General features: G+C 37.9%; 1 protein-coding gene across 5 annotated transcripts in view; it reads right to left on the bottom strand.

Moving 5' to 3' along the window:
* Positions 1–36: 36 nt before the first annotated feature.
* LOC148115508 (uncharacterized) overlaps positions 37–23,636 on the bottom strand; it is a 139,921-nt gene continuing 116,321 nt past the window's right edge. Inside the window, exons 4-6 of one of the 5 annotated variants that reach the window (XM_087887721.1) lie at positions 19,264–19,299; positions 8,389–8,445; positions 37–2,299 (exon numbers count right to left, since the gene is read on the bottom strand). In XM_087887721.1, coding sequence (XP_087743847.1) covers positions 2,074–2,299; positions 8,389–8,445; positions 19,264–19,299 — 319 coding nt within the window. In that variant the 3' untranslated portion in view covers positions 37–2,073. Of the gene's footprint in view, positions 2,300–2,623; positions 4,828–8,388; positions 8,446–9,308; positions 9,606–19,263; positions 19,300–23,636 lie in introns of those variants that run through there. The other 4 variants (XR_015732638.1, XM_087887722.1, XR_015732639.1 and 1 more) reach the window with 4 other exon arrangements.

Raw genomic sequence — 23,636 nt, 5'->3', positions numbered from 1 at the left:
TGTTCAGCAAAATGGGCGAATTAGAATACCAATCCATTTTTCAATGAGGCATGTGCTACTTTAATGAGAATAGTAAATTGAGTATTCCATAAATTAACCACAACTTAGTTTTTGTTACTAGAACATTCTACCCTTATTTTGCAATAAATTAAAATGGTGCCCCTCTGGTACCTTTTTTAAAAAACACACACAGAATGCAATCTTATGGTCCTTGGGAACCATAGGCTTGATCATATCTGCCCCCACTTAAGTAAAAAGGAGGAAATCTATATTTGATTCTATTCTCCCACTGACACTACATTGGTGTCTTCCTTAATCAAAATCCCTAAATTTGGAAAATACTCAAAGATTTGCTGGACCCTAACTCTCCCCAGGTTTCCATCAGATTTCCATCAATAACATTTAGATAAACCAAAGAGATATTCCATCTAGCTGGACGCAGAACTGGTATATTGCTGGTATATTAAGTGGTTGGAAATCTGCTGCCAGCATATCTTTTTATTTCACATTAGTGCACAATGTGAAATGCTTAGAAAAAAACCTAAGCTTTTCTCCTTCAGCATTACTATATCTATATATCATATTTAAAAATCTCCCTCACAGAGTGACTCTGGACAATGTACAAATTAGACGTAAAAACCTAAAAAGCTATATATAAATATTATAATAGGTGGGAGTTAAACAAGAACAGGCTCATTAAAATTCAAAATTAAATTTAAAAGTGAGACGGGCCTTCAAGACACTAACCAGCCCCATGGCTACATGCTCCTCTGGGCACCAAACATTTCGGCAGAGCCAGGTCTTCAGACATTTCCAGAAGGCCAGAATTGTAGGGGGCTGCCTCACCTTTGGGGAGCAGAATGTTCCAAAGGCTGGGGCCAAAGGCAGAGAAGTCTGTCTACCTGGACCCCACCAGTTAAAATAAAAATAATTCTGCAAATGTTTGCTTGCTATCTCCTGTTGAAACACCTATTACCTATATGACCATTTTTTAAAAACTGTAGTAAATAAATTAGAGATTATTGCAGTGATTATTGCATGACTCAGATGCCCTTTAGCTGATCATTTAGCTATAATAGAAACCATGCATCTGAGACTAGAGGCTGCTTAGCTTAGAAAACAGCCATCTGGGAAACAGATCCATGTAATCAGGCTTTGCTCACAAGTTGGTGGCTGAAATCATTTCCCAAATATTTGAGAGCTGTTCGTGAGCAAATACCTCCCATCTAGCTGGCAACATTTAAAAGCTGATCTGTCTCATTCTTAAATGTAAATCACCCTCCACAATTAAATTATGTAATTTAAAATCCAACAAGGTGTAGAAAACCTATTAAAAATGGAACATATTCCTTTGGACATTTTGGTTTTTAAAGGCAGTCTAGAAATAGTTGGAGGGTTAATTATTGTACCTTCTCTAAATATTACATGCTTGTATTTTGATCAAGAGATGTAAGATTAAAGCATCGACTTCTAACTTGTTATTTACAAGATAATGCTAAAGCTATATCATTATTAAAAGGATAAGCAAACTCATTTCAGTTGGGTATGTGGTCTTGGGATGTACGGGATGCTAAATATTTGTCACTTGGTCTCTCATCAGGTTATCTAATACAACACAGTATTCCTAGCAGATACTTACTACATTTGGAACAGTACAAGCAGTCTATCTTTGTTTTTTTTCATTTTACTGTACTGCATTTAGCTTCCAATGAATATATCACACTTCAAGCACTTAATGGCATATGAAGGGTTAATGGCAAATGAGATGCTTTTTTGCCAAAGTTTCAGTGAAGAACCTTTGTGTTAGAGGACCAGGAATTAAGGCTTGTATTGCTAAAATCACTCAAGGATGAAAGCCTACTTATATCTGCCTTCCTGCACAGGTTTGAACCAATTTTGTGTCCTCGTTGTGTTTTCTGTATCCCTCACAGCAACAGCTTCAGGAGAGTTTTTAAAAAAAAAAAAAAAAACCGACACCAAAACAGTTTCTTTATATCAGCAGAGTTCTTCATTAATCCTTGGAGATGCTGTTCATGCGTGACTTCAGGCTCATTCGCAAAGCCTTGGCAGCAGCTACTTCTTCAGAGTAATCCCATTGCTCTTAAAGTTGTGTGTGTATGTGTTTAAAATGAACATTTCACTGATTATTAAACTAAATACCTTTTTCAAAAAGGAAAAGCTGATGAAAACAGATGAAAGGACGTTGTTGCTTGAAGCACACTTCACATCAGTGTTTTCTTGACTTTTCTTCTCTCTGAATATCTTTATTTTCACTCTCCTTTCCTTTAATGAGGTGAAACTAGAAATGGGGAAAGTTGGTCAAGGACAACAAAATTATAAGAAAGCATTTTCGAAACATGATGTACATGTTTTGCAACCCTTACTGTCATTGGAGATCAAGAAAGAAAAACATACAGGATGTAAGCAAATCCGGGTATTCTCTTGTTTCTATAGTAGAATAGTCATAGGAAAGGCTGCGTGTAAGAGGGATGGCAGGGAGATAAAGCTAGACTCCACCACTAAATCTTTCCATTCTTCTGATGTTGCTGATTAAAAATCTCCTGGAATTTTTAAATCATATCTTCTATGGGTTCCTTTGCAAATAAAAATGACCAAAGCGGGAGACTTACAAATGCATTTTATGAACTAGGACATTTGCACAATCAAAGTAAAAGTCTGCTCTGCTAACACCCATGCCAAATTTTATATTTTTTTGAATCCACAACACCATATATCATCATTCGGTAGTTTCTGACTGGGAGTGGAGTCATAGGAAGTCATTGGTTTAATTATTGTACTGAAGGCACATAAGTCATTGTCATACCCAACAGAACACTCGTTGGTACCTGGTGATCTTGCTCTACGTGAAAAGAAGAAGGAGACATGTGAATTAATCATTTCCTTTCATTTCCGTACTAATGGTTTTGCTAGAAACTAGTTCTGCCAGCACCGCAGGAACTCTATAAATACTAATCCAATAGTAAAGTGTTAGCTGTTTAATTTTTATTTACCATCTGCAGTAATAGCGACTTAGAAAAATAGTAAGAAAGGCAAGTGTCAGAGAAAGAAAAATAGAGCACAAGAAGATTATAGGTACTTTCTTTTGTGTCAATGACCATATGAGTGTTTCTTCATCTAAATAGGATATACATCCATAAATAAGTCTACACATTAAAATCTGAGTCTCCGGAGAAGGGCGGCATATAAATCAAATTTAAAAAAAAAAATCAAAAAAAAATCTACCTTGTTCCAAAATAGCCAAGACACAGGAAAGATAGGCAAGTCTCTGCGGTCAACTTCTACCCTACCCCTACAAGGAAAGGAAAAGGAAAGGAAAGAAGGAAAATAGCAAAAGAGTGGCAGATCTTAAGTGGTTCTGGTGTTTGGCATTCTAAAATATTCTTGCAACATTTCCCCATCCCTCCCCCCCAGAAATGGGAGCAATGTGGTGTAGCATCCTTCCTAAACCCAGATGGGTATTCTATTAATTGAAATCTGGTGCATCTGGAGAGCCTCAGGCTGAGAATCACTTTGAAAGATCTACGTTTACCTGTTATTGACTGATCCCAAAGCAGAATGGCACCTGCATAGTGTTTGGCAGAAATGCCCAGAGCAAGACTGTAAAGCTGAGAAAACATTTAGGGAGAAAGCTATGCCAGTCGTGCCTTTATTGCTGCCAACTACGTTCCATAGATATATTGAGAGAATTTCCAGGATTCGGGATCCATTTTAGGAAGTCTTTTATATGTAAGTTTAGTTCACATGTCATTCAGGCTGTTCTTCGTAGAAGTTCCAAAATCTGCAAAAATGTTTTGACTGGAGAACAATTGCATTACTCCCTTCTATCACTCCTTCTATCAGTCTTTAACCAAAATCTTCACACTGTTAAAAATGCCCCAGGAGGAAGAATACTCTTCTAAAGTTGATTGTATCCTTTCAAAATATGGAATGGGTTTTTTCTTTTTTAAAGGAAAAAAGGTTAAAAGACTACTGTATTTTTGCTAGACTTTGATAGTGTTAGGTGAAACAGGTCAAGTCAAGTGTGGCACAGAGGCTGACAGTTTATGTTCTCCAAGTATTCTCTCCGTGGAGGGATGGATCCTATACCGCCATCACAACCAAACAAGAAAACAAAACCGTGGCTTGAATGACACCATCAGTTGGGTAGGATGAATTAGACACCGATTCCACCAGGCAGAATAGAGCCAGATGGGAAGAGGATCAACAGTCCAACAGCTGGCACTTTCTCAGGGCTGAGCTCATTTATGTAAGTGGAACACTTGTGGCCAAACAGTGCTAATGGCTGAGGATAAGTAACTACCTTATTAACAGTGGAAGCTTTTGGCACTAAATTAAAAACCTTGGCTTCTAGCCTTTCCACTGCTCTGGACTCTTAGGAGACATTAATATCCCTTCTCCCCAGCATTCTTATTATCGCTTCATTAAGGATCAGATAATGATACGTGTGGGTAGTTTATTCTGCCCAGATTCTGATTAATGGCTAATGTTTCACAAGGTGTTAATGGGTGCTTTATGAAGTGAGCAGAAGGGGTTCTCCAATAATCTCTTTCACAAACTAATTTTGCCATTTTCACTAATGTGACAGATTTAACACATTCTTTATAAAAGCCCCCTGATGATGCCTCAGAAAGTTTTGGGAAAATTATATAACTGCAGTAATACTTCTGCCACAGCATCGTTTTCAGCTTTCCACTTCCCGAACTCACAAAAATCCAAGGGTACCTCTTGGCTGCAGATTAAAAAAACAAAATGTCCATCGCTTCTTTATCAGGCAGGATCAGTGGCAGGACGTGTCTTCACCCTGTGCTAAAGGGAAGAGTTCCCCTTCAGAAGATCTGCCTTTGGCCTCAGCTTTTTAAAGGAAAAGCAACTTGGCTCACTTTTGAACCCAAGCAGATACCAAAGGGTGGAGTGTAAAAGCATAATCATTCTTCTCCAGATATAGCTGCAAACAGCTCTGAGATATTTTAAAATAGGAAACGGCATGCACATTTTGAACAAGTATAAATGCGTATATATAAATAAATAAAACAGACTCTTGAAAGTAATGGTATTTCTTCCATTGTTTGTGCTTTTCTTCAAATGATGGCGGAGAACCACTTCAGAAAACTGCTTAGATGCAGGTGCTTGAAAATACTGCTCTAGGCATGTTTTCTGTAGTTAAAGATGAACTACATAAGGTACCTCTTTATAAAATAGGGTTTGGGGATGGAAGGAAGGAAGGAAGGAAGGAAGGAAGGAAGGAAGGAAGGAAGGAAGGAAGGAAGGAAGGAAGGAAGGGCTAACAGAGCAAAAGGTCTCATGTACCAATCAGACCTGGATAATTATTAAGAGTATTTGGTTTCTTCTTGGTCTTAAAATGACAGGCCAGGTAATTTACTGAGAAATAATTCTTACATCCATGTATTTAAGGAGCCCTTCTCAATCTGAAAAATATTTTCATCATCACCAATTTTTTGTTTTGTTTTTAAACTGCTACAACAGAAAACACTGATGCCTCAACTATTTCTCTGAAGGACATACTAAAAGTTCAATTCAGATTGATGACACTCTTATTTTATTGCCATATATCATATATCTAAGTACCCTGTTTCCCCCAGAATAAGACCTCCCCTGATAATAAGCCCAATCGGTCTTTTGAGCACACGGCAATAAGGCCAAGCACTTATTTCAGGGTTCAAAAAAAATATAAAACAGGGTCTTATTTTCAGGGAAACATGGTAGTAGAGGTGAGCACATCTTTTTTTCCTTTAAAGTCAGTAGAAACTCCTGTGTTTCTGCCCGTCTGCCGAACCATTTCAATCAGATGTATAAAACAAATTCTGGAAGGAAGTGAGCAAATCTCCAATATATCACCCCCTTACCAGCTGCCAATGACATGTTGCACCAGCCTGCCCCCTCCTTGCCCTCTGATTGATCCCATCCAGCTGCCAGTCCCATCCAGGTACTACCCCTCCAGCTGCTGACCCAGTGCAGCATCTCACTCTGTCTCAGCCACCCCCAATTTTCTCAGCCCTTCCCTTTCCCTCCTTCTGTTCAACTGTAGTCCCTGGCTGTGCCCTTCTCCTTCTACAATGTCCCCAACAGGAGAAGTCAGCCTGTCGGTGTATCACTTCCAATTAGCATGTTCAGCCCCGAGGCTTCCTAGTACTTCCTTCCCACTTTCCCTAGGAGCAGCCAATGTGCTTGGCTTTCCCCAGTGCCTCCCACCCAAGCCCCCTTTGCCTGGACCCAAACAGCCTGGTAAGAGCAAGAACCCCTTAAAAGAAGTTGTACTGTGCTTTTAGAAAAATTCAGTCTCTCAGAGTTTACAAATCTCTACTCTGTGATGGCTGGTTTTAGCATAATCCCACAACAGAAAAGAAGCCAGCCATATGCAATGATATCCAGTCAATTCTACACGTTACGTGAAGAGTCAGATTGGTAAAAAAAACATCCTGCCAGTATCCTTGTTTAGCAGGAGGCTTTGCTTGCAATGGGGAAAGAGAAGGAAAAATGGTCACTGATGTAGCAGAGCAGATAAAAGCAGGATGTAGCAACCACACGATAAAGATTAATGAAGACAATCTTTTCCCCTGTTTATGAAGAACCGAGTTCTCTCCATGAACAAGGCATTTAAAGACATCCTCTGTTGCAAGTCCCCAATGTATTGCATGGCTTCAATCCCTATATGAAATTAGCAATATAATCACATAGGAATAAAAAGCCATAGAAGACAATGGGATAATGGTGTATCCATTATCCTGCTTAGCAAATTTGTTGTAAATTCTTCCACACTGCCTCTTTCCACTCTTCTTTTCCCCAAATGCATTTTCAGGCCACAGCCTTCATTGTTCAGACTTAAAAAAAACAGACCAAGGTTTAGGCTGAACCGAAGTCATCAAGTGTCCTAGGACGAGTGCCGAGTTGCGTTAAAGAAGAGAAGGACAAGGAAGGAAATGTGTTATGTTGAGCTTGGATAAAGAAAAAGTGGAAAAGAAATGAATAAGACATGAAAATGGAAACAAACTTGCTTCTATGTTTTTATTCCTGCCAGCAGACTATGGATATTTATTTATGCCATTATTGTTGATATTTTCATTGTTCTTTGGTCATTCTTTTGGAGGTTGTACAAGTAACTTTGGGAAAAGCATTCTTTAAAAAACATAGGTTTTGGTTACCACCTTTAGAGCACTCCATGGCTTAGCACCTGGTTACCTGTGGGACTGCCTACTACCACCAATAGCCTCTTACTGGCCGGTACGCTCTCATAGAGAGGGGCTTCTCCGGGTGCCGTCGGCCAAACAATGTCGACTGGCGGCCCCTAGGGGGAGAGCCTTCTCTGTGGAGGCACCTACTATCTGGAATGAGCTACCCCGGAGATACGGAGGATCCTGGATCTGCGCACCTTCCTCTGCGCTCTCAAGACCTTTTTATTCCATCAGGCGGGCCTGGCCTAATCTTTTCCCTCTTTTTTAATTATGTAAATTTTAATCAGTTTTAAATGATTGGGGTGTTTTAATCTGTCTGGGCCAAATTGTCTAATTCGATTTTATTCTGCTTTTAAATTTTGTATTTATATATTTTTACTGTTTTGGCTGTTCACCGCCCTGAGTCCTTCGGGAGTAGGGCGGTATATAAATCAAATAAAGATAAAGATAAAGAAGATAAAGATAGTCCTGGCAGTGTTTTCATGGACCTTGGAATCGCTTGTACAACCGTATGAAATTGTAGTAGCCTCAAATGCAGACATTTAAACCCAGATAATTGTGGGTTTTGATATACTATATAAAAATAGTATATCAAATAATTGTTTTGATATACTGTATACCTAAATTTCTGGGAGAAAAAATACTATGTTTGGTCTATTATAGATATATGTATGTTGTTAAACATCTTACTTTAGTTACTAAATTGGTATAAAGCTTTACTTTATCTTTCATGTGTCTTAGTTATTACATCTGTACAAAGCATACCAAAGTGGTGCTTTTGCAAAGAGTGTCTACACCTCACCCCTAATGCTCTCATGAATATTGGCATTGGCCTCTTAATTTCTGATCTTGGCAGCATGAATAAAAACATCAACAGGAGCTACAACTGCTATATTCTAGAATATGAGTATAATACTAATAGAGATGAGAACCCTAATCATGCTGTGTTCCCAGACAAATGGAAGTCTTTGCAAATGTTGAAGCCAATGCTTCCTTCCTTCCCTTAATCTGCTACACATTAGCACATTATACATTACAATATTGATTTGATTGAGCTATAATCAAGTCAATAGTAGTTGGGAGTTATACAAAAAACACTAGTTGGAAATTATACAAAATATAGTCCAACCTTTTCAGAAAGCACAAGTTGGCAAAGAATTCATTTAAAAATGCTCACCTGTATGTTACATCACTGTTGGTTACCTTCTGGAGTTTGTTCATAGTAATCATGAAGCTATGAGAAATTGCAAAAATATAAAAATGATTTGATGAGTAAACACCTCAGCAAGACCTGATAAGAAACACATATGTTACAGACGTCTCAGAATTGTAATTCCAAATCTCTATCATCTGAAAAGAACTAATCATTCAGTATAAATTGGCTTGCCAAATGAAAGCAAGACCTTATTATCTGATAAAAAATATTTCTCTCTTCTCTATTACAAAGTGCAGGTGTTAGTTCCTTTATTTTAAAAAAGAAAAATAAGCAGTCAGTATACCAATAAAGACCCAATTATTTATAAAATCTTAATCCATTATTTCTCACTCTCTCTCACTCATACCACCATATACTGCTGTGTAAATTTATGCAGTTTTATTTGAACTTTAAATTTAGCTATAAAATCTTGTGCTGACAGCAGACTGGAGTAACAACTCTTAATGCTAAATATAATTAGAGGAAAAAAACCATAGCAAAGATGTTTTTAAATCAAAGAATATTTGTGCGTCCTTCAGAGGTAGTCTAGAAGACATAAAGCAAACACATTCATATTCATTTTTGTGGGACCTTCCCATCCTGAAAATATTTGAATTCCAGGAATATGGAATTCATCAGCCTTGTCTGTGATCTAGTCCATCATTTTATTCAGAATTACTGAGAATTAAAAAGGCATAATTTTTGCTGCAGTTTTACCAAAGGTGAGTAGTGTGTGTGCCTGTACATGCACACACACTTGGTTATCTCATTTCCAGTATATGTAACCAATACGTGATATATTTGCATTATAGAAAACTGAATTTATAGAACTATTTTGTTTGTTATTGTTGTTCCTACTGAGTAGATCCTCAGAAGGCTTTGTGACTAACTATGGTTTGGTATGAATTGACCAATGGATACTAACTGAATGTAAATGTATAATTTTGGATGCTGAAAGACTCAGACAGTTAATATTATCATGCTCAAAAACCTGTTTCCTCTGAACAGAACTCAGGCAGCTTTTTAAAATATACCTGGGGCGATGGAGCGAGAGGCAAGACACTGGTGAAAAAATTGCATCAAAACTGGCCTGTTTCAATTAATTACTAAGCTCTTTAATCATGATTCCAGCAGAAAGAGCTTTATTTTTCATTATTATTCCATCTTCTCAATTTCTAGCGGTTTGCATCCGCTGCAATCTGAATTAAGGAAAGAAATGATTTTTTTTTTTAAAAAAAACCAAATGGCTTGGTAGATGGCTGTAACAAATTTGTGAAATGTTTTAACTATATTGTCACCATATGATTTGGGCTCCACAATTAATGCAGATTGCTTATCCCACCAGATCAAGGCAATTTCTCTTAAATAATGTAACCCTGTTGGATCCCCAAATCTTGCCTTCTCAGTGGCAGCACCTGCCCTATGGAACACATTCCCACTCACCCACCCACCCAATTTGTAATAAATACACAAGATGATCTTGAAGGGCAGAGGGAAGCTCTACTATCAAGGCAACAACCAGATAAGCAGAACTTGAGCCCAGCTAAGAAAACTGTTTTTGAAATCACCTCAGATAGCCACACACCCCCTCCCCCATTCTCATGAAGATACAAGAAGTAACACATTCAGACTTGCAAGAAGCGGTTTCTATACCTGTACTAATAAAAGTACTTTTACATTTGCATGATGTCTGTTTCTAAGTCTTATCTACCTGATAGAGCTGACAGGTATTGGAAGCCTGGTTGTTTCCACAGGCATTTCGATCAAACAGTTAGAGACATTCTGCTACTATGGTTGTGTTTTTTCTTTCCCGCCGTGAGTAGAGTTATGGTTTGTTCTTGGGTGCCCGGGGTTATGTGTTGCATATTTTTCTGTGTTTGTTTTTCTGTATTTTTCTGTCCTTATAAGCTGCCTCAAAGTCACTTGTGTGAAATGAGAGGTTCTATAAATCATATAAACTAATCCATAAATCCATGAGCCAAAATAGGAAAAATGTGTATGACTCTAGTTTTATTAGACAACTTTTGACCTTAAAGTCTCAAGGATGCAGGCTTCAACAAGGAATAATTTAGTACAGATAGTCTCAATGAATGACCAGAATTGACTCCTAAATTGCTGTTGTTAAGCAAGACATTTGTTAAGTGAATTTTGCCCCATTTCAAGACCTTTCTTGCCGCAGTTGTTAAGTGAATCATTACAGTTGTTAATTTAGTAACACAACTGTCAAGTGAATCAGGCTTCCCCATTGATTTTGATTATCAAAGTTGCAAAAGGTGATTACATGACCCCAGGACACTGCAACGGTCATTAATATGAGTCACTTACCAAGTGTCTGAATTTTGATCACATGACCATGGGGATGCTGCAACGGTTGTGTGAAAAACAGGCACAAGCCATGTTTTCAGTGTTGTTGTAACTTCGAACAGTCTCTAAATGAATGGCTGTAATTTGAGGGCTACCCGTAGTCCATCTATGACGTTTGTGCAACATGGTGCATTATAGCTAATATGGAGAAGTCATCTTGCTAGTACTAGAGGTTAAAAATGTCTTACTGAGAAAGAAACTACAGGCACAAGGCAATAAGCGAGATCAGCAGTTGATATTTTGCACCTGAGGCAACCTCCTTGGTCATTGTCTTGGCTTTCAAGAACCACAGGGGCATGACTGATGATAACGACACCATATAAGGTATGGGTGTCAAACTCACCAAGTCATGTTGCCGTCATGTGATGTTTTGTAATGTTTTCTCCCTTCACGGAGCTGGGGTGGGCATGGCCTACACGTGACGCATCTGGCCTGCGAGCCACCAGTTTGACACTCCTGATATAAGAGATTAACAGAATAATAGAGTTGGAAGGGACCTTGGAGGTCTTCTAGTCTAGCCCCCTATATTATATTATAGGGAAACTCTATATTATATTATTTTGGCCAATTTGAAATTAAGTTTAATTGGATTTAGGAAACAAAAGATATGCCTTAAGTATGGCTCTGACTTCAGATACCCACTTCACTATTTGAACCCCTATCCCCAGTGAGGGCTGCAGAATGAATATTAGGAAACCAGATGCAGGACACGCCCACCAAGCCACACCCACAGAACCGGTAGTAAAAAAATTTGAAACCCTCCACTGGAGCAGATCTCAATTCGGGGCGGGGGGTGGGTGGGTGGGGGATGGCAAGATGTTCTTAAGGACATGAGCCAAAGCAGAGAAGTCTCTTCTTCTGGACCCAACTAGTCAAAATTCCTTGACTGAAGGAATCCGTGGGATGTTCCTCATTATAGCCTACAGAAGTCTTTTTTGCTATCTGGATTGGGTGTTGAAGGACTGTATTGTACAAGTCCATTTCTGGTTGGGTGTTTGATACCAGAAGGTGGTGCTATAGTATAGCTGCTTTGCTCTTGGCAATCATACCATTGATATCCATAGGCCAAATGAGCGTATCTTTAAAAGGTCAGGATGCTACCAATAAGAAGTGAATGCATTTAATTCTTTCTCTTCTTTTCATTAAACACAGACAAGGCAGTGGGTGCAATGCACTGAAGGACAAAGATGGAAACTCAGATGAGTACTACTCAATCTGTTTAGAAGATTGTACTCTAAGAATCAAGTTTATATTCCAGGCTTGCTCTTAAATGAAGCACTGGAGCTGAGCAGATGAGTGTGCTCTGAGATATGGAGAAGTTCTTATCAATTAATCTGTTACAATTTGTGTCGTATCTGGAAAGAGGTAGACAAGTTACAGACGTTTGATAGCCTGTTTGATAGCCTGTTGTTTGAATAATTGCTTATGTTTGAATAATTGCTTATGTTGGGTGTGGGGCAGCCTTCAAATTGTTTCAGGACCTTAATTTTTTAAAAAACAACAATAACAGAGCTGTAAGATTGTTAACAGTGATATGTCAATAAATCTTATGTTGTTCCTTTGTAATCTGCACTGCTTTTCAGGACCCAAATAAAAGAAATAGTGTGAAACTTTAAAAACCTCAAGAGATTGGGGTGAGATTGTCTGAAGGATTCCATATATTATACTGCCCTGCCTGGATTTGAAGATCATCTTCCAAGGCTGTCCCTTGAGTGCCCTGGCCAAAATGAGTTGGGGCAAGAGGTTATTAAGGGGAAAGTTTGTCCAGCAGTCATAGAATGACCTCCATTAAAAAAAATACCTGGTATTAATTAGATTAATCATTAATTTGGAGGCTGGTGAAACACTTTTTTCTCTGCCAGGCTTTTTAATAAAAATCTTTCAAGTTAAAAAAAAAAAGCTGTGTTTTTCAGGTTGCTTGAGCAGGGGGTTGGACTAGATGACTTCCAATGTTGCTTCCAGCTCTGGAAGAATAGAATAAATCTATTGACTCAGCCTTCCATCCTTTCTAAGGTAGGTGAAATGAGGACCCAGTTTGTGGGGGCAATAAGCTGACTTTGTATAAAATATACAAAAGAATGAAGGCTATTGCTTAACGCATTGTAAGCCGCCCTGAGTCTCCAGAGAAGGGCGGCATATAAATTAAAGCAAAAAAAAATTATATTCTGACTGATGGATAGATTGCTTTAAAATTTCTTCTACATCACTTTTAGGATTTATTTTTCATTATGCTATTATTTTAAATGGTGAACCATCCAGAGAACAGCTCTGTTCTGTTGAAAAATATAGAAATGCAATGAATATATTAAAACAGGCTAACAAAATCAAACAATAAATTGGTCTGGGTCAAAAAGTTTCCGAAAAATTGATTCTTCTACTGACCACTTAGAAGCCGGTGGAAATGCTTCCCAGCCATGTTTTAATTTCACAGCCCATCTCCTGCTGCTTTTCTCTATATCCAGAAATGTGGAAATCACACTTGTGCATACCAAGCCCCCTCCTTTATTTTTTAATGACAGGGACAGACAATGGATGGGGGAAAAAATAGCACCTGCAAGTGAATCTGGTGCCAAAGGGGCACCACTTCATGTGGCGCTCGCTGATCACGCTAACCGGAACCTGGCCATTATTACAAGAGCGAAGGTGGTGTGAAAACAGGCTCCAGCCAGGCATCTTCAGGCAGAAAAAGCTGTCGGTGCCCCACCTCTTGCAGCAGTGAAAGACTGCAGAAAGAGAGCATCCCTTCCTTCCTTCCGTCTGCTATCTACCACTATGACAGGGTGAAAATGAGAGACCAATTTCCAATCAGGCAAGTAGAGCGAGCTGTTCCAGCAAGCTGTCAGCACCTGGTCTACACGCCTAACAGACTAAATCCCCTGGCAGCCCATTAGAGGCTGCTCTAGGCTGACTCCAGGATATCTTGACAGGAAGCCAGACAACAGAGCGAACAGAGATATTCTGTTAAGAAGGCGTGTGGGAGGAATGAAATATGGGATCTATTGCTCTGTTAGCCTTTGTTTGATGACTACTTGTGGGACTGCTTATTTTGAGAAGGAGAAGCTTACGTAAAAGCACGGATGTGTCATGCAGAAATCCATGCATATGTGCCCAAGGGCAGATGGTCCCATGCAGTCTGAAAACATGCGATGGGTCTTCTTTTCTTAGCAGAAACATCACGAGTTGGTCTTTTTCTTTCTTAGGCAATCGTGGCTTTGTGTTGGCTTCTTTGAAAGGCGAGCTGTTCGTAAACCTGCTGTTGCTCATTTTGCAAATTTACCCAGCTTGATTTGTACAGGCTAGTGCTCCTCTCTCCCCGTCTGCCTGAATGCAAATGCTGACAATCATGGATTGTCTTTACTTTTCTTTTACCATGTCTCTCCATTCTTACTCTCCAGTCAGTAGTAGGGAAGCAAGTGTGGGGGTATTCCACCGTTTTGGGTAGAAAATCTATCAATAAAATGCAAGTGGCACCTATATTTACACATATCTTTCAACATCTTCATACAAACGTCTTCAGAAAAGTTGATTTCATATCAGTATCTGTCACTTCAGCTATAATGTCTAATATAATCCTAACTTCCAAAGAAATTACTAATATGCTGGTCTAATTTAAACTTTAGTGACGATAGTTTCTTCTTGGTCATATTCAAGGGCAGACTACATAATGTGCACTACATTAATTCAAGTGAGATTTTACCACAGTATAGACTACTGTCACCTGGCCATCCTTAACCAATAATAGTTGGGGATAGTTGGCTGAATGCAGTTCAGGTCACTTGGGGTCTCAACTTTTTCAGGATTAATTTCTGGACCCATGAGTTGCCAATCACAGCATTCAAATTTTGATTTAATTTCTGTACCACCTCATCTTATATGAGGGACAAGAAATATATAGCTTAATTTAATCAGCATGCTAGTTGGATTCTCCCAAGTACTGTCCATCACTCAGTGGCTTCAGATAGAGGTTAAAGACCAAGGGAAACAGAATGGACCCTTGTGGGAACCCACTGCCTGGTAGGCCATAGACTAACAAAAAAATACCTAAATCCATTCTCTGGTGTTGAGGGAGAAGAACATTGCCTCCTTTTCCAGTAACAGAATAGTTCATAAACCAGATTTGCATTATCAACAGTTGCTGAGAACTCTAGGAAGATCAACAGGAGTGTATTTGAGCTGCCTTAGGGGAAAGTCGGGAGAACTGTCAAGCAACCAGACTTGACATTCAAATGGAAGACACATATAATTTGTAATTTCTTAAAACACATACAGCTGATGAATTAGAAGCCTTTTAAGTACTGTGCCTCCAAAGGTGTTCTTTACAACAGAGAAACTGTTTTCCAGGGATGTCCTCTTTACTAAGAGGTGCAAAAGCAGAACATATTGATTTAATTAGGCATATTCTAATTTAGCGACTGCCTTGTTTAGCAATAATTCCCAGTTACACCGTTGATGAAAAAGTAATTTTGCAACCAATCCCTCAAATTTATCAGCTTTGCGGATTTGTAAAGCAACAAAAATATGAAGGGAGATCATAAGCACAGTCACAGTTTCATTTAATAACAGCTTTGCATAATGATCAAGTTGCCAGTCCCAACTGGAGTCACTAACTGAGGACAAGCTATACGTTAATTTCCAAGTAGGGCTACGATCAATACTACAGTTGAAGACCAAAGAGATGCAACTATCTACAGCCAGGGAAACTAACAATAAATCCCAAAGAATGATCTCCCCAGATATTGTTGCAATTATGATGTGAAGTTCCACTTAGATAAGAGCAGTTTCACCCAGGTGGGTTAGGTAAAAACTGCCCCTTTCTATTATGAATGGCACACTTTGCATGCTTGTAAAAAAGAAGGGTGTGGCTTTGATTTAGCAGTTGCAATCACCACCTTGACATTTAAGAAAATCTCCCCTGCAGACATGCCTGATTTCATCCAATGCACTTAGCACGTTAAAAGCAATGAATGTCTAAATGTTCAGGAGCTATCATTACTGGCCCACGGCCCAGGAGTCCCTTAACCAATTAAAATGTTTCTGATGGATAGACCTCAAGAATGCAATAAAAAAAAAAATTATTTTGCCTCTTCCACAGCTCCATAATAGGCACAGCTAGTGCTCTCACTTATGCTCAGTGGCCTTCATCTTTAAAGTATGCCATTTGACAGACTATTTCAGCATCATAAGATGCTCCAAAAACCAAGGGGACATTCTGCCTTCACCAGCATCAAAGAGGGGATTCATGGATAGCCTTTCCAATAAACTTTCCATTTCATCATTCAATAGTGTGACAAAGCTTGACAAGAACATCAGCCCCGTTAATCTGGAAATCTTCCAACCGTTAAAGATCTTATATGGATCTTATATGTCTTCAGGAGCAGACCTTTCTAATAGGTTATTTACCCTATAGGAAAATTCTGCCACCACCAATCTAAATCTTATTAGGAAATGGACTATCCATGATAAAGGAGTCACAGAAGCCCTACCACAAAAATATTTTCTCTGCTTAGTTCTCTCTGTCTCTGTCAGAGGGGGGGGGAGGGAGAAGGGAGGGAGGGAGGGAGAGGGAGAACACTAAGGTAAATGTTTCGGTCCTAAGTATGATCTCCCTCATGCATCAGATTGATAGTTATGAGTCCTATGGTTATTTTGATGATCACAAAGTTCAGAGTTGTTCCAAGATCACTAGACTGGAGTTCTCCAATGCCATTTCTGAGTTCCCAAGGGTGTCTCTGGGGAATAAGGCAAATAATGCATTATTCTTTCACGCTGACCCATCATAAATGCATTTGGAATATTATAGTTTCCTCATGTAGACATGTAGACAATGGCATGTAGACAATGGCATCTCTAGAGATTACAGGTAGCCTTTGACTTATGGTTGTAATTGAGCCTGAAATTATGGTCCTATGTCATTGGACCTGGGACCCTGGCATTCTGGGATTGGACTTGAAGTCATGTCCATTTTATGACAGTTGTTAAGTGAACACAATAGCCGTTAAGCAAATTCTATGGTTGTTAAGGGAGTCCATTTTCCCTAATGGGTGTTTTTTACCAGAAACCAGACGTAAACCATTGAAACTGACAAAAAACATTATGAATCAAGGTCATATGACTGCAGGATGCTGCAAATGTCCATAAAGGTGAGCTACTCGCCAAAAATACAATCACCTGACCATGGGGGTGGGAGGGTTACATGGCCCTTGTAATTCCAAAAACAAATCATGAAGGGAGACTCTCTTTAAGATAAAATTTCAAAAGAAGATATTGACGACATGAAGGAATCCTTCGAAAATGCTCTCTGAGGCCACACATTCAAAAAAAAAAAAAAGAAAAGAAAAGAAAAAAAGGAAATTAACTCCTCAGAACCTCAGAAATTTAGGACCACGATCAGCTGTATCTTTTTGGTACAATCACTGAGTTGAATAAAAGTTACTATGTAATTTGTACTAATTTGTTCTCGCACAGAACTCATGTATACATGGCATCCGGCCACATTACATATTACACAGGAAGCACTGAAAAATGACATCTCCAAATTCAGTCTGCTGCATCAGCTTTCTTCTCACATTCAATTGTTTGCTTAGACTTGGCTTTAATCTATGAATGACCCGGGAGTAGAAAAACAATAAAAAAGTGAAAATAATTCTGCACTTAAGACCCTGGGAAATGAGCCACATTACTAATGTTAAGAAGATATGCACTTATTGCATTCAAGAAAAGGAAGATAAGATATGTAAGTCTTTCTATAGTACTTAAATAACAAGAGTATAATTTGAGGGATCCAATATAAAAATCTTACAGAAGTAACTGCATCAGCAAGGCATAAGTGTTTTCAATGGCATCTGTTCTTTTGGTAAACATCAACAAAATATTCCAATCTATATACAAAACATATTTTAGTTCACCTGTCTGCATTTTTCATTTCCTAGTTATTTATGACCTCTAGCAATGTAGGTAAAATATCCCCAGGATATACTATTTCCCCTCCATCATTATACTGCATACAAACAGTATAAAAAAATGTAGACCTTGCACCTTGGGAATCATTGGGGAATTTCTAGGAGTGTTTTAACAAACTTTTTGGGTTGGATTACTATCTATTTTCACCAAATGTATTTGCTTAACAGACCCCCCCCCCAATCTTAAGGTAGTAATAAAAATCCACAAAATGACTGGCTGCCCACTAAAAATTATTCTGTATCCTACCCATATTTTAATTGAGCAATCACTTTAATGGGGACAATTTAATTCACTTTAATTTTCAGATTTATTCATAAATCTGTCTTAAACATAAATGGGAATTATACCTGCAACAGTACTTTAAAGCATCTGAAGACATTATCTACTGGCAGGTACTGTCTGTTGTGCTTCTTATACAATTCACAAGTCAATCTGCAGTTTAAAATTCTATGCAGCTTTCACCCTCAAGAGCAGAACTTACAATTGTAGAAAATTGGACCACTAGTTATCTGTTACCATTAACAGAATGAAGCTAGGTTGATCCCTGAATAAGGGACTGAGAAGAGAATGTGTGGGAGAAAGAGATAAAATTGTGCATGTGTGTGTATATGTATGAGAGATGGGGTCCGTGTATGTGTGAATACATGTGAATATTTATACCACTCTGATCCAGCAAGTTATGCTGCCTTCAGAGCTAAAAAGGGCCTTCTCCAAACATTCAGTTCCCATAATTCTTATAATGACCTTGCTGCTAAGGATTTCTGCGTACTGAATTCCATGTGTCTGGAGGATGTCCAGATGAAAAAGGCCATCTTGCAACAATAGCTGAAGTCAGTATTATTATTTTTCATTTCACAGATAGTAGGAATTGTGAAAAGGACAAAAGAGAGTGGCGGCTTGTCTTTGGTGACTTAGTAAGGACATGAAGGTGGTGACGACAAAAAAAAAAACTTTCTACTGTGCAATTCAGTCATTTAGTCTGCCCTATTGCATTAGTTCTTTTCAGATTTGGGGCCCAAGACATAGAACAAATGTTCATCAGTGCTTCACAAGCCACACAGAACAGCTTGTCAAATCCACTCTACTTGTGTAACCAGAGAGACCACAAAATTGAAGATACAGAAACTCTTTGGACTTGCTGAAAGCCAGGCAAGCCCCAGATCCATTGATTGCTCTGGACATCCTGTTCTGGACTCAGTTCCTCCATGTATTTGAGCCGAGAGGGGAGATGGAGGGAGAGTGGCAGAGAGAGAGAGAGAGAGAGAGAGAGAGAGAGAGAGAGAGGGAGGGAGGGAGGGAGGGAGGGAGGGAGGGAGGGAGGGAGAGAGAGAGAGAGAGAGAGAGAGAGAGAGAGAGAGAGAGAGAGAGAGAGAGAGAGAGAGAGGCCAGATATCTAAACCTTTAGCACTATGGGAAGTTGAGGACAAAACTACATATCTCTAAATTTGGCAGCCCCAAAGATTAATCCTATTTCTAGCATTGTTTTTTCTCTTTATACACCTGAAACACATATGAATGAAATATGGGACATACCTCATATTCTTCCTTTGTGCTGGGTGAGGAATGCAGCTGAAAAGGAATACACATTGGTGAATACCACCTAACACAGAGCTAGTCTTTATAGTTGAATCCTTTTTCTCCGTGTCTTACATTGTTGCAGATTTTTAAAACCAAAACATGGAATTCAATAGTAGAGGAACATACTTGTATGCGTTATTAAACTGTTCCAATCTCAGAATGAAGGCATTATGTTTTTCTAAGCTGCTCCTCCCTCCTATTTTATTTTCTTTGTGCTGATTAATATCCTAGAAAAAAGATGCTCCCTCAAAAAGCAGTCATAATGCTAGCATTTATAAGCACTTGGAGAGGAACACTGACATTGTAGTCTGTTCAGCATTCAGCTTTCATACATATTTGACATTAGTTCTGGGAATGTTATGATGCATCAGGCAAAGGTATTAATAGCTAAACATAATTGCACATCTGCCTACTAGGCAAAAAAAAGAAAGAAAGAAAGAAAGAAAGAAACCATGGCAGTAAGCATGCATATATATGCCCTTATGACACAAAATATTCCTTTCTGAAATGCTGCTACATTTATAGATTGTTGATCAAACAGAAGCACTATTTTCCACACAGATTTCTAGCGCTTTGAGGGAATAGGTTTCAGGGGTTTTAAAAAGCTGTATCTATAAGGAAATGATAAAACGCAACAAATCTTTCTCAGATGCAGTTTGGGAATCATACTGTCAATATTTTACTAAAGGCATAAGATTTAAACTTTAAAACAGAAGAAGGGAAGCCAATCCATCTAGTGAGGCCAGTTCTTCCTCAGAATAAATGAAAGCTAAAGTCAGAACAAGGCTTCATGTATTTTCACATGTCACAAAGGAAAATAATCTGAACAAATCTTGGAACAAAATTTAAAACTTTTATACCTGACTCCCAAAGCTCAGATTCAAAGGAACAAATATCACATTGCAACATAATTAACACAGGAGATCTAAATGGAGAAGAAATATAAGATAGTTTACTTTTCTTGAGTTCATGGAGTAAGTTTATGACAAATGTAAATAAGACCATGATGAATAAAGACATTTAATAACAGCAACTACCGGACTAGTTAAACCTTATAACTAAATAAATGCATCCCTATTGGACTGAAGGAGTATAAAAGTCATATAAAGAAATAAATGCATTGTTGGATTGAAACAACAAAAAAGATATAGATGGTTTGAATAATGGATATGGAAATGTTACTAAGGTATCATGGACTGCTCAAAGAATCCGTGATTTAGTTTTGGATCAGATAAAAGTTTGCTGTTCTATTGAGACAATGAGCAACAAGCAGAAACCCATATACTTTAATCATGCAATATGGGTGGATGTTGAATGAGAAAACATATGCTTGGCAAGGTTGAGGAGAGCATATAAAGGAAAAAGATAATAGAAAAGATGGATGGGTGGAATCAAAGATTACTAAAATATCCTTGTAAGAATTACAAGGCATTACTAAAGACAAGAGAAGATATGTACATTTATCCAATTATTGGGAAATGAGCTCAGTTTGAAGAGCACCTAATCAAGTCTTGTTTAATTTATTTCAAAGTAAATGTGCATTTAATTGAAACCAAGTTTATGAAGTAACCTTATGGAGTTAGAGACTCAAGTTTGGATGCTGAAGAAAATAGAATTATAAGGATGAAACTGAAAAACATTCATAGGATAATTAGAAAAAACAAAGAATCCATCCGATGTTGTAAAATGTCTATACTGTCATGATTTCATATAGAAACAACACATTTCACAACAAATGAGCTATTTGTACATTTGGCAACAGCTGGTCTTCAACATGGCAAAGGAAACAAGGACAGAAGATGCATCTTATGCATCTTGAAGATGCACAAGACTTTGCACCAGAATGCTTGAATACTAAAATGCCAATATAATAACATTACTGCCAAAACCATCAACCCCATATATGGTACCTGCAATCTCCATGGTGAAACTGGCTGAAATGATATCAGATATGGTATTGAGAACCATAGTCTGATACCCTTGAGAGACTTCAGTGTCCACAGTTCAGGATTTTATGGTCATTATAATAACCATGGAGTTCTTTCAATTCATTCTATCAATCAATATATCATATCTTGAACAATTATTTTTTATAATTAGGTAGAAATACTAGTCTAGAGTCCTTGTTTGGGCCTGGGAGCTTTAATTGTATCTTTATTGTGGATAGATCAATTCCTCATAAAGTTTTAAATGGAAGTGGCAGATCCTTCCTATAAATTAATAGTCTACCACTGGGTTTACAGAATTCAAGGATTCTTGAATGTTTGGGCAGATTAGCCTAGTGACAATCTTTCAAACTCCTTGTCAGGTTGTGGAATGTGGAAATAAAGAGTAATTGAGCCTGCTCCAAAAGCCTTCTCTGGGATTTGAAATATTCCATAGTTCTCAGAACATTCTCAGGTTAAGATGGGTGAGTGACAGATTACAGAAGTCTAATGAAATGCCACAAAAATTTATGCTGTCTGGGCTGTGTGCTTTAGGAGAGTCACTTATTACACAGGCACTCAGGCAATAAGAAGCAATATGGTAATATTATAACTAAAGATGACACTTGGGAAGGTCTTAGTCACAGTTTAAATATCAATTTAATCAATGAATGAGTACAATGATAGATCAATTCTTAGGAAAAAACATGGTAAACATCTTCGGAAGAAGAGTTGGATATATGAAGAGACATAGATATGAAACATGATTTAATTCTCAAATTCTTGAATTGGCATAAGACTTATCTTACTCATGATGCCATAATAAAAATAATTAACTATTATTTTATAATAGTTATAAATAATAACTATTTATTCTAATATTGTACATAATCAAAGGATCATAATTCATATTAGAGGAAATGGAGGGGGTTTCTGAGTTCACAAATCATCAAATGTCAGTGGGAAAACTGGATTTGAATTAACTACTACTTATTTTCCTAGAGCTACTAGGAAACAGCAATATTGCACCGTTTAACTGTTTCCTCCTGCACCATCATTTTGATTAAATCTCTTTCCCACTTACCAATATAGTTATCAAGTCACGAAGGGGAAGTTCATCCTATAATGGTTAATAATCTTGTATACTTCTTAGAAGATTCATCCAACTACATGTGAAATCTCTTTAAATTCTTAGACTGAAATTTCATTGGAGCAGTTATGGATTAACTGAGTCTAATGGACTAGATAGTAAGGTAATTGATGTGATTTTCGCCATTATTTTACAGTTTTGGCTGAATCCAGAAAGCAACTGAATATAACATTCCTTTATTATTTGATTTTTAAAAAACCAGATGCCCATTTCCTTTGTACTTCACACTCCAATTTTGTACCATTTTTTAAAATAGCCATGCTTGATAATTATATAACCCATTAAACATAATTATTGTATTAATAATTTTCAGACTAAAATATCGAAGAGAGAATAACATCGCAAGTCTGGCTGCTGCAAAAGAATGGAGAGTCAATTAAAAGAAAATATAGGTTGGAATAAGAAAGGCAGATTAGATCTTTTAAAACCAAAACACAATTACTGTGCGATGCTGTTGTATTGATCTGTGAAAGGCCACCTTTGCATGCAGTAGGAAGTGGTTTGAGAAAGAAGTCACTGACCTTTTAGGAAAAAAAGCATGTTGTGATTTTGCTCAATGAAAAGTGTTACATAAATGTATGATTAGTGTTATTAATCAGGATAAAGTACAAGAGTATATATTAGCTGTAATTGTACCACTGCAGATTTAAGAGGCCGGTATGACATTTGCTCTATATTTTCAAACTGTTTCCTGGTGGTTTTGGTTTTCTGAGAGCACAATTTGTATAGTGACTTTACAATTACATGGAAACGTATCAGAATACATGAGAACGCGAAGTGATTTTTTAAAAATGGTACCAGAATACAGTGTTTAGGATTGCTCTCCTTCAGACAGTCACAAATATTTTCTTCTGTAAGTAAATTCTCATAGATTTCTTAACCACAATGATGAAATATGCAATGTCACATTACAATCCAAGTCTTGCTCCTTCATAGATGTCATGCATGTCTGTAAAGAATGGAATTTCCAACACGTTTGTCTCTTGCTAGATGAAAAGGCAGCGTTTCTCAATCTTGGCAATTGGGAAATGTGTGGAACATGTTGACTGGGGAATTCTGGGAATTAAAGTCCATATAGCGTCAAATTTCCAAGGTTGAGAAACTCTATGCTAAGGCTTCTAAGAGATGGAATGGCCAGGGCAGGCAATCTGTACAGTATATCCACAGGATGGAGAAAACACATAATAGGATACTTTCCCCTCTCATTAAAAAAAATTTGAACACAATTCCATCAGTCTGGCACTTGAGATTTA

The sequence above is a fragment of the Pantherophis guttatus genome, chromosome 2, assembly GCF_059756535.1.
Source record: "Pantherophis guttatus breed Tessera chromosome 2, ASM5975653v1, whole genome shotgun sequence".
Classification (NCBI taxonomy): domain Eukaryota; kingdom Metazoa; phylum Chordata; class Lepidosauria; order Squamata; family Colubridae; genus Pantherophis; species Pantherophis guttatus.
The sequence above is the reverse complement of the archived record's forward strand: the minus strand, read 5'-3'. Positions and strand labels throughout refer to the sequence as shown.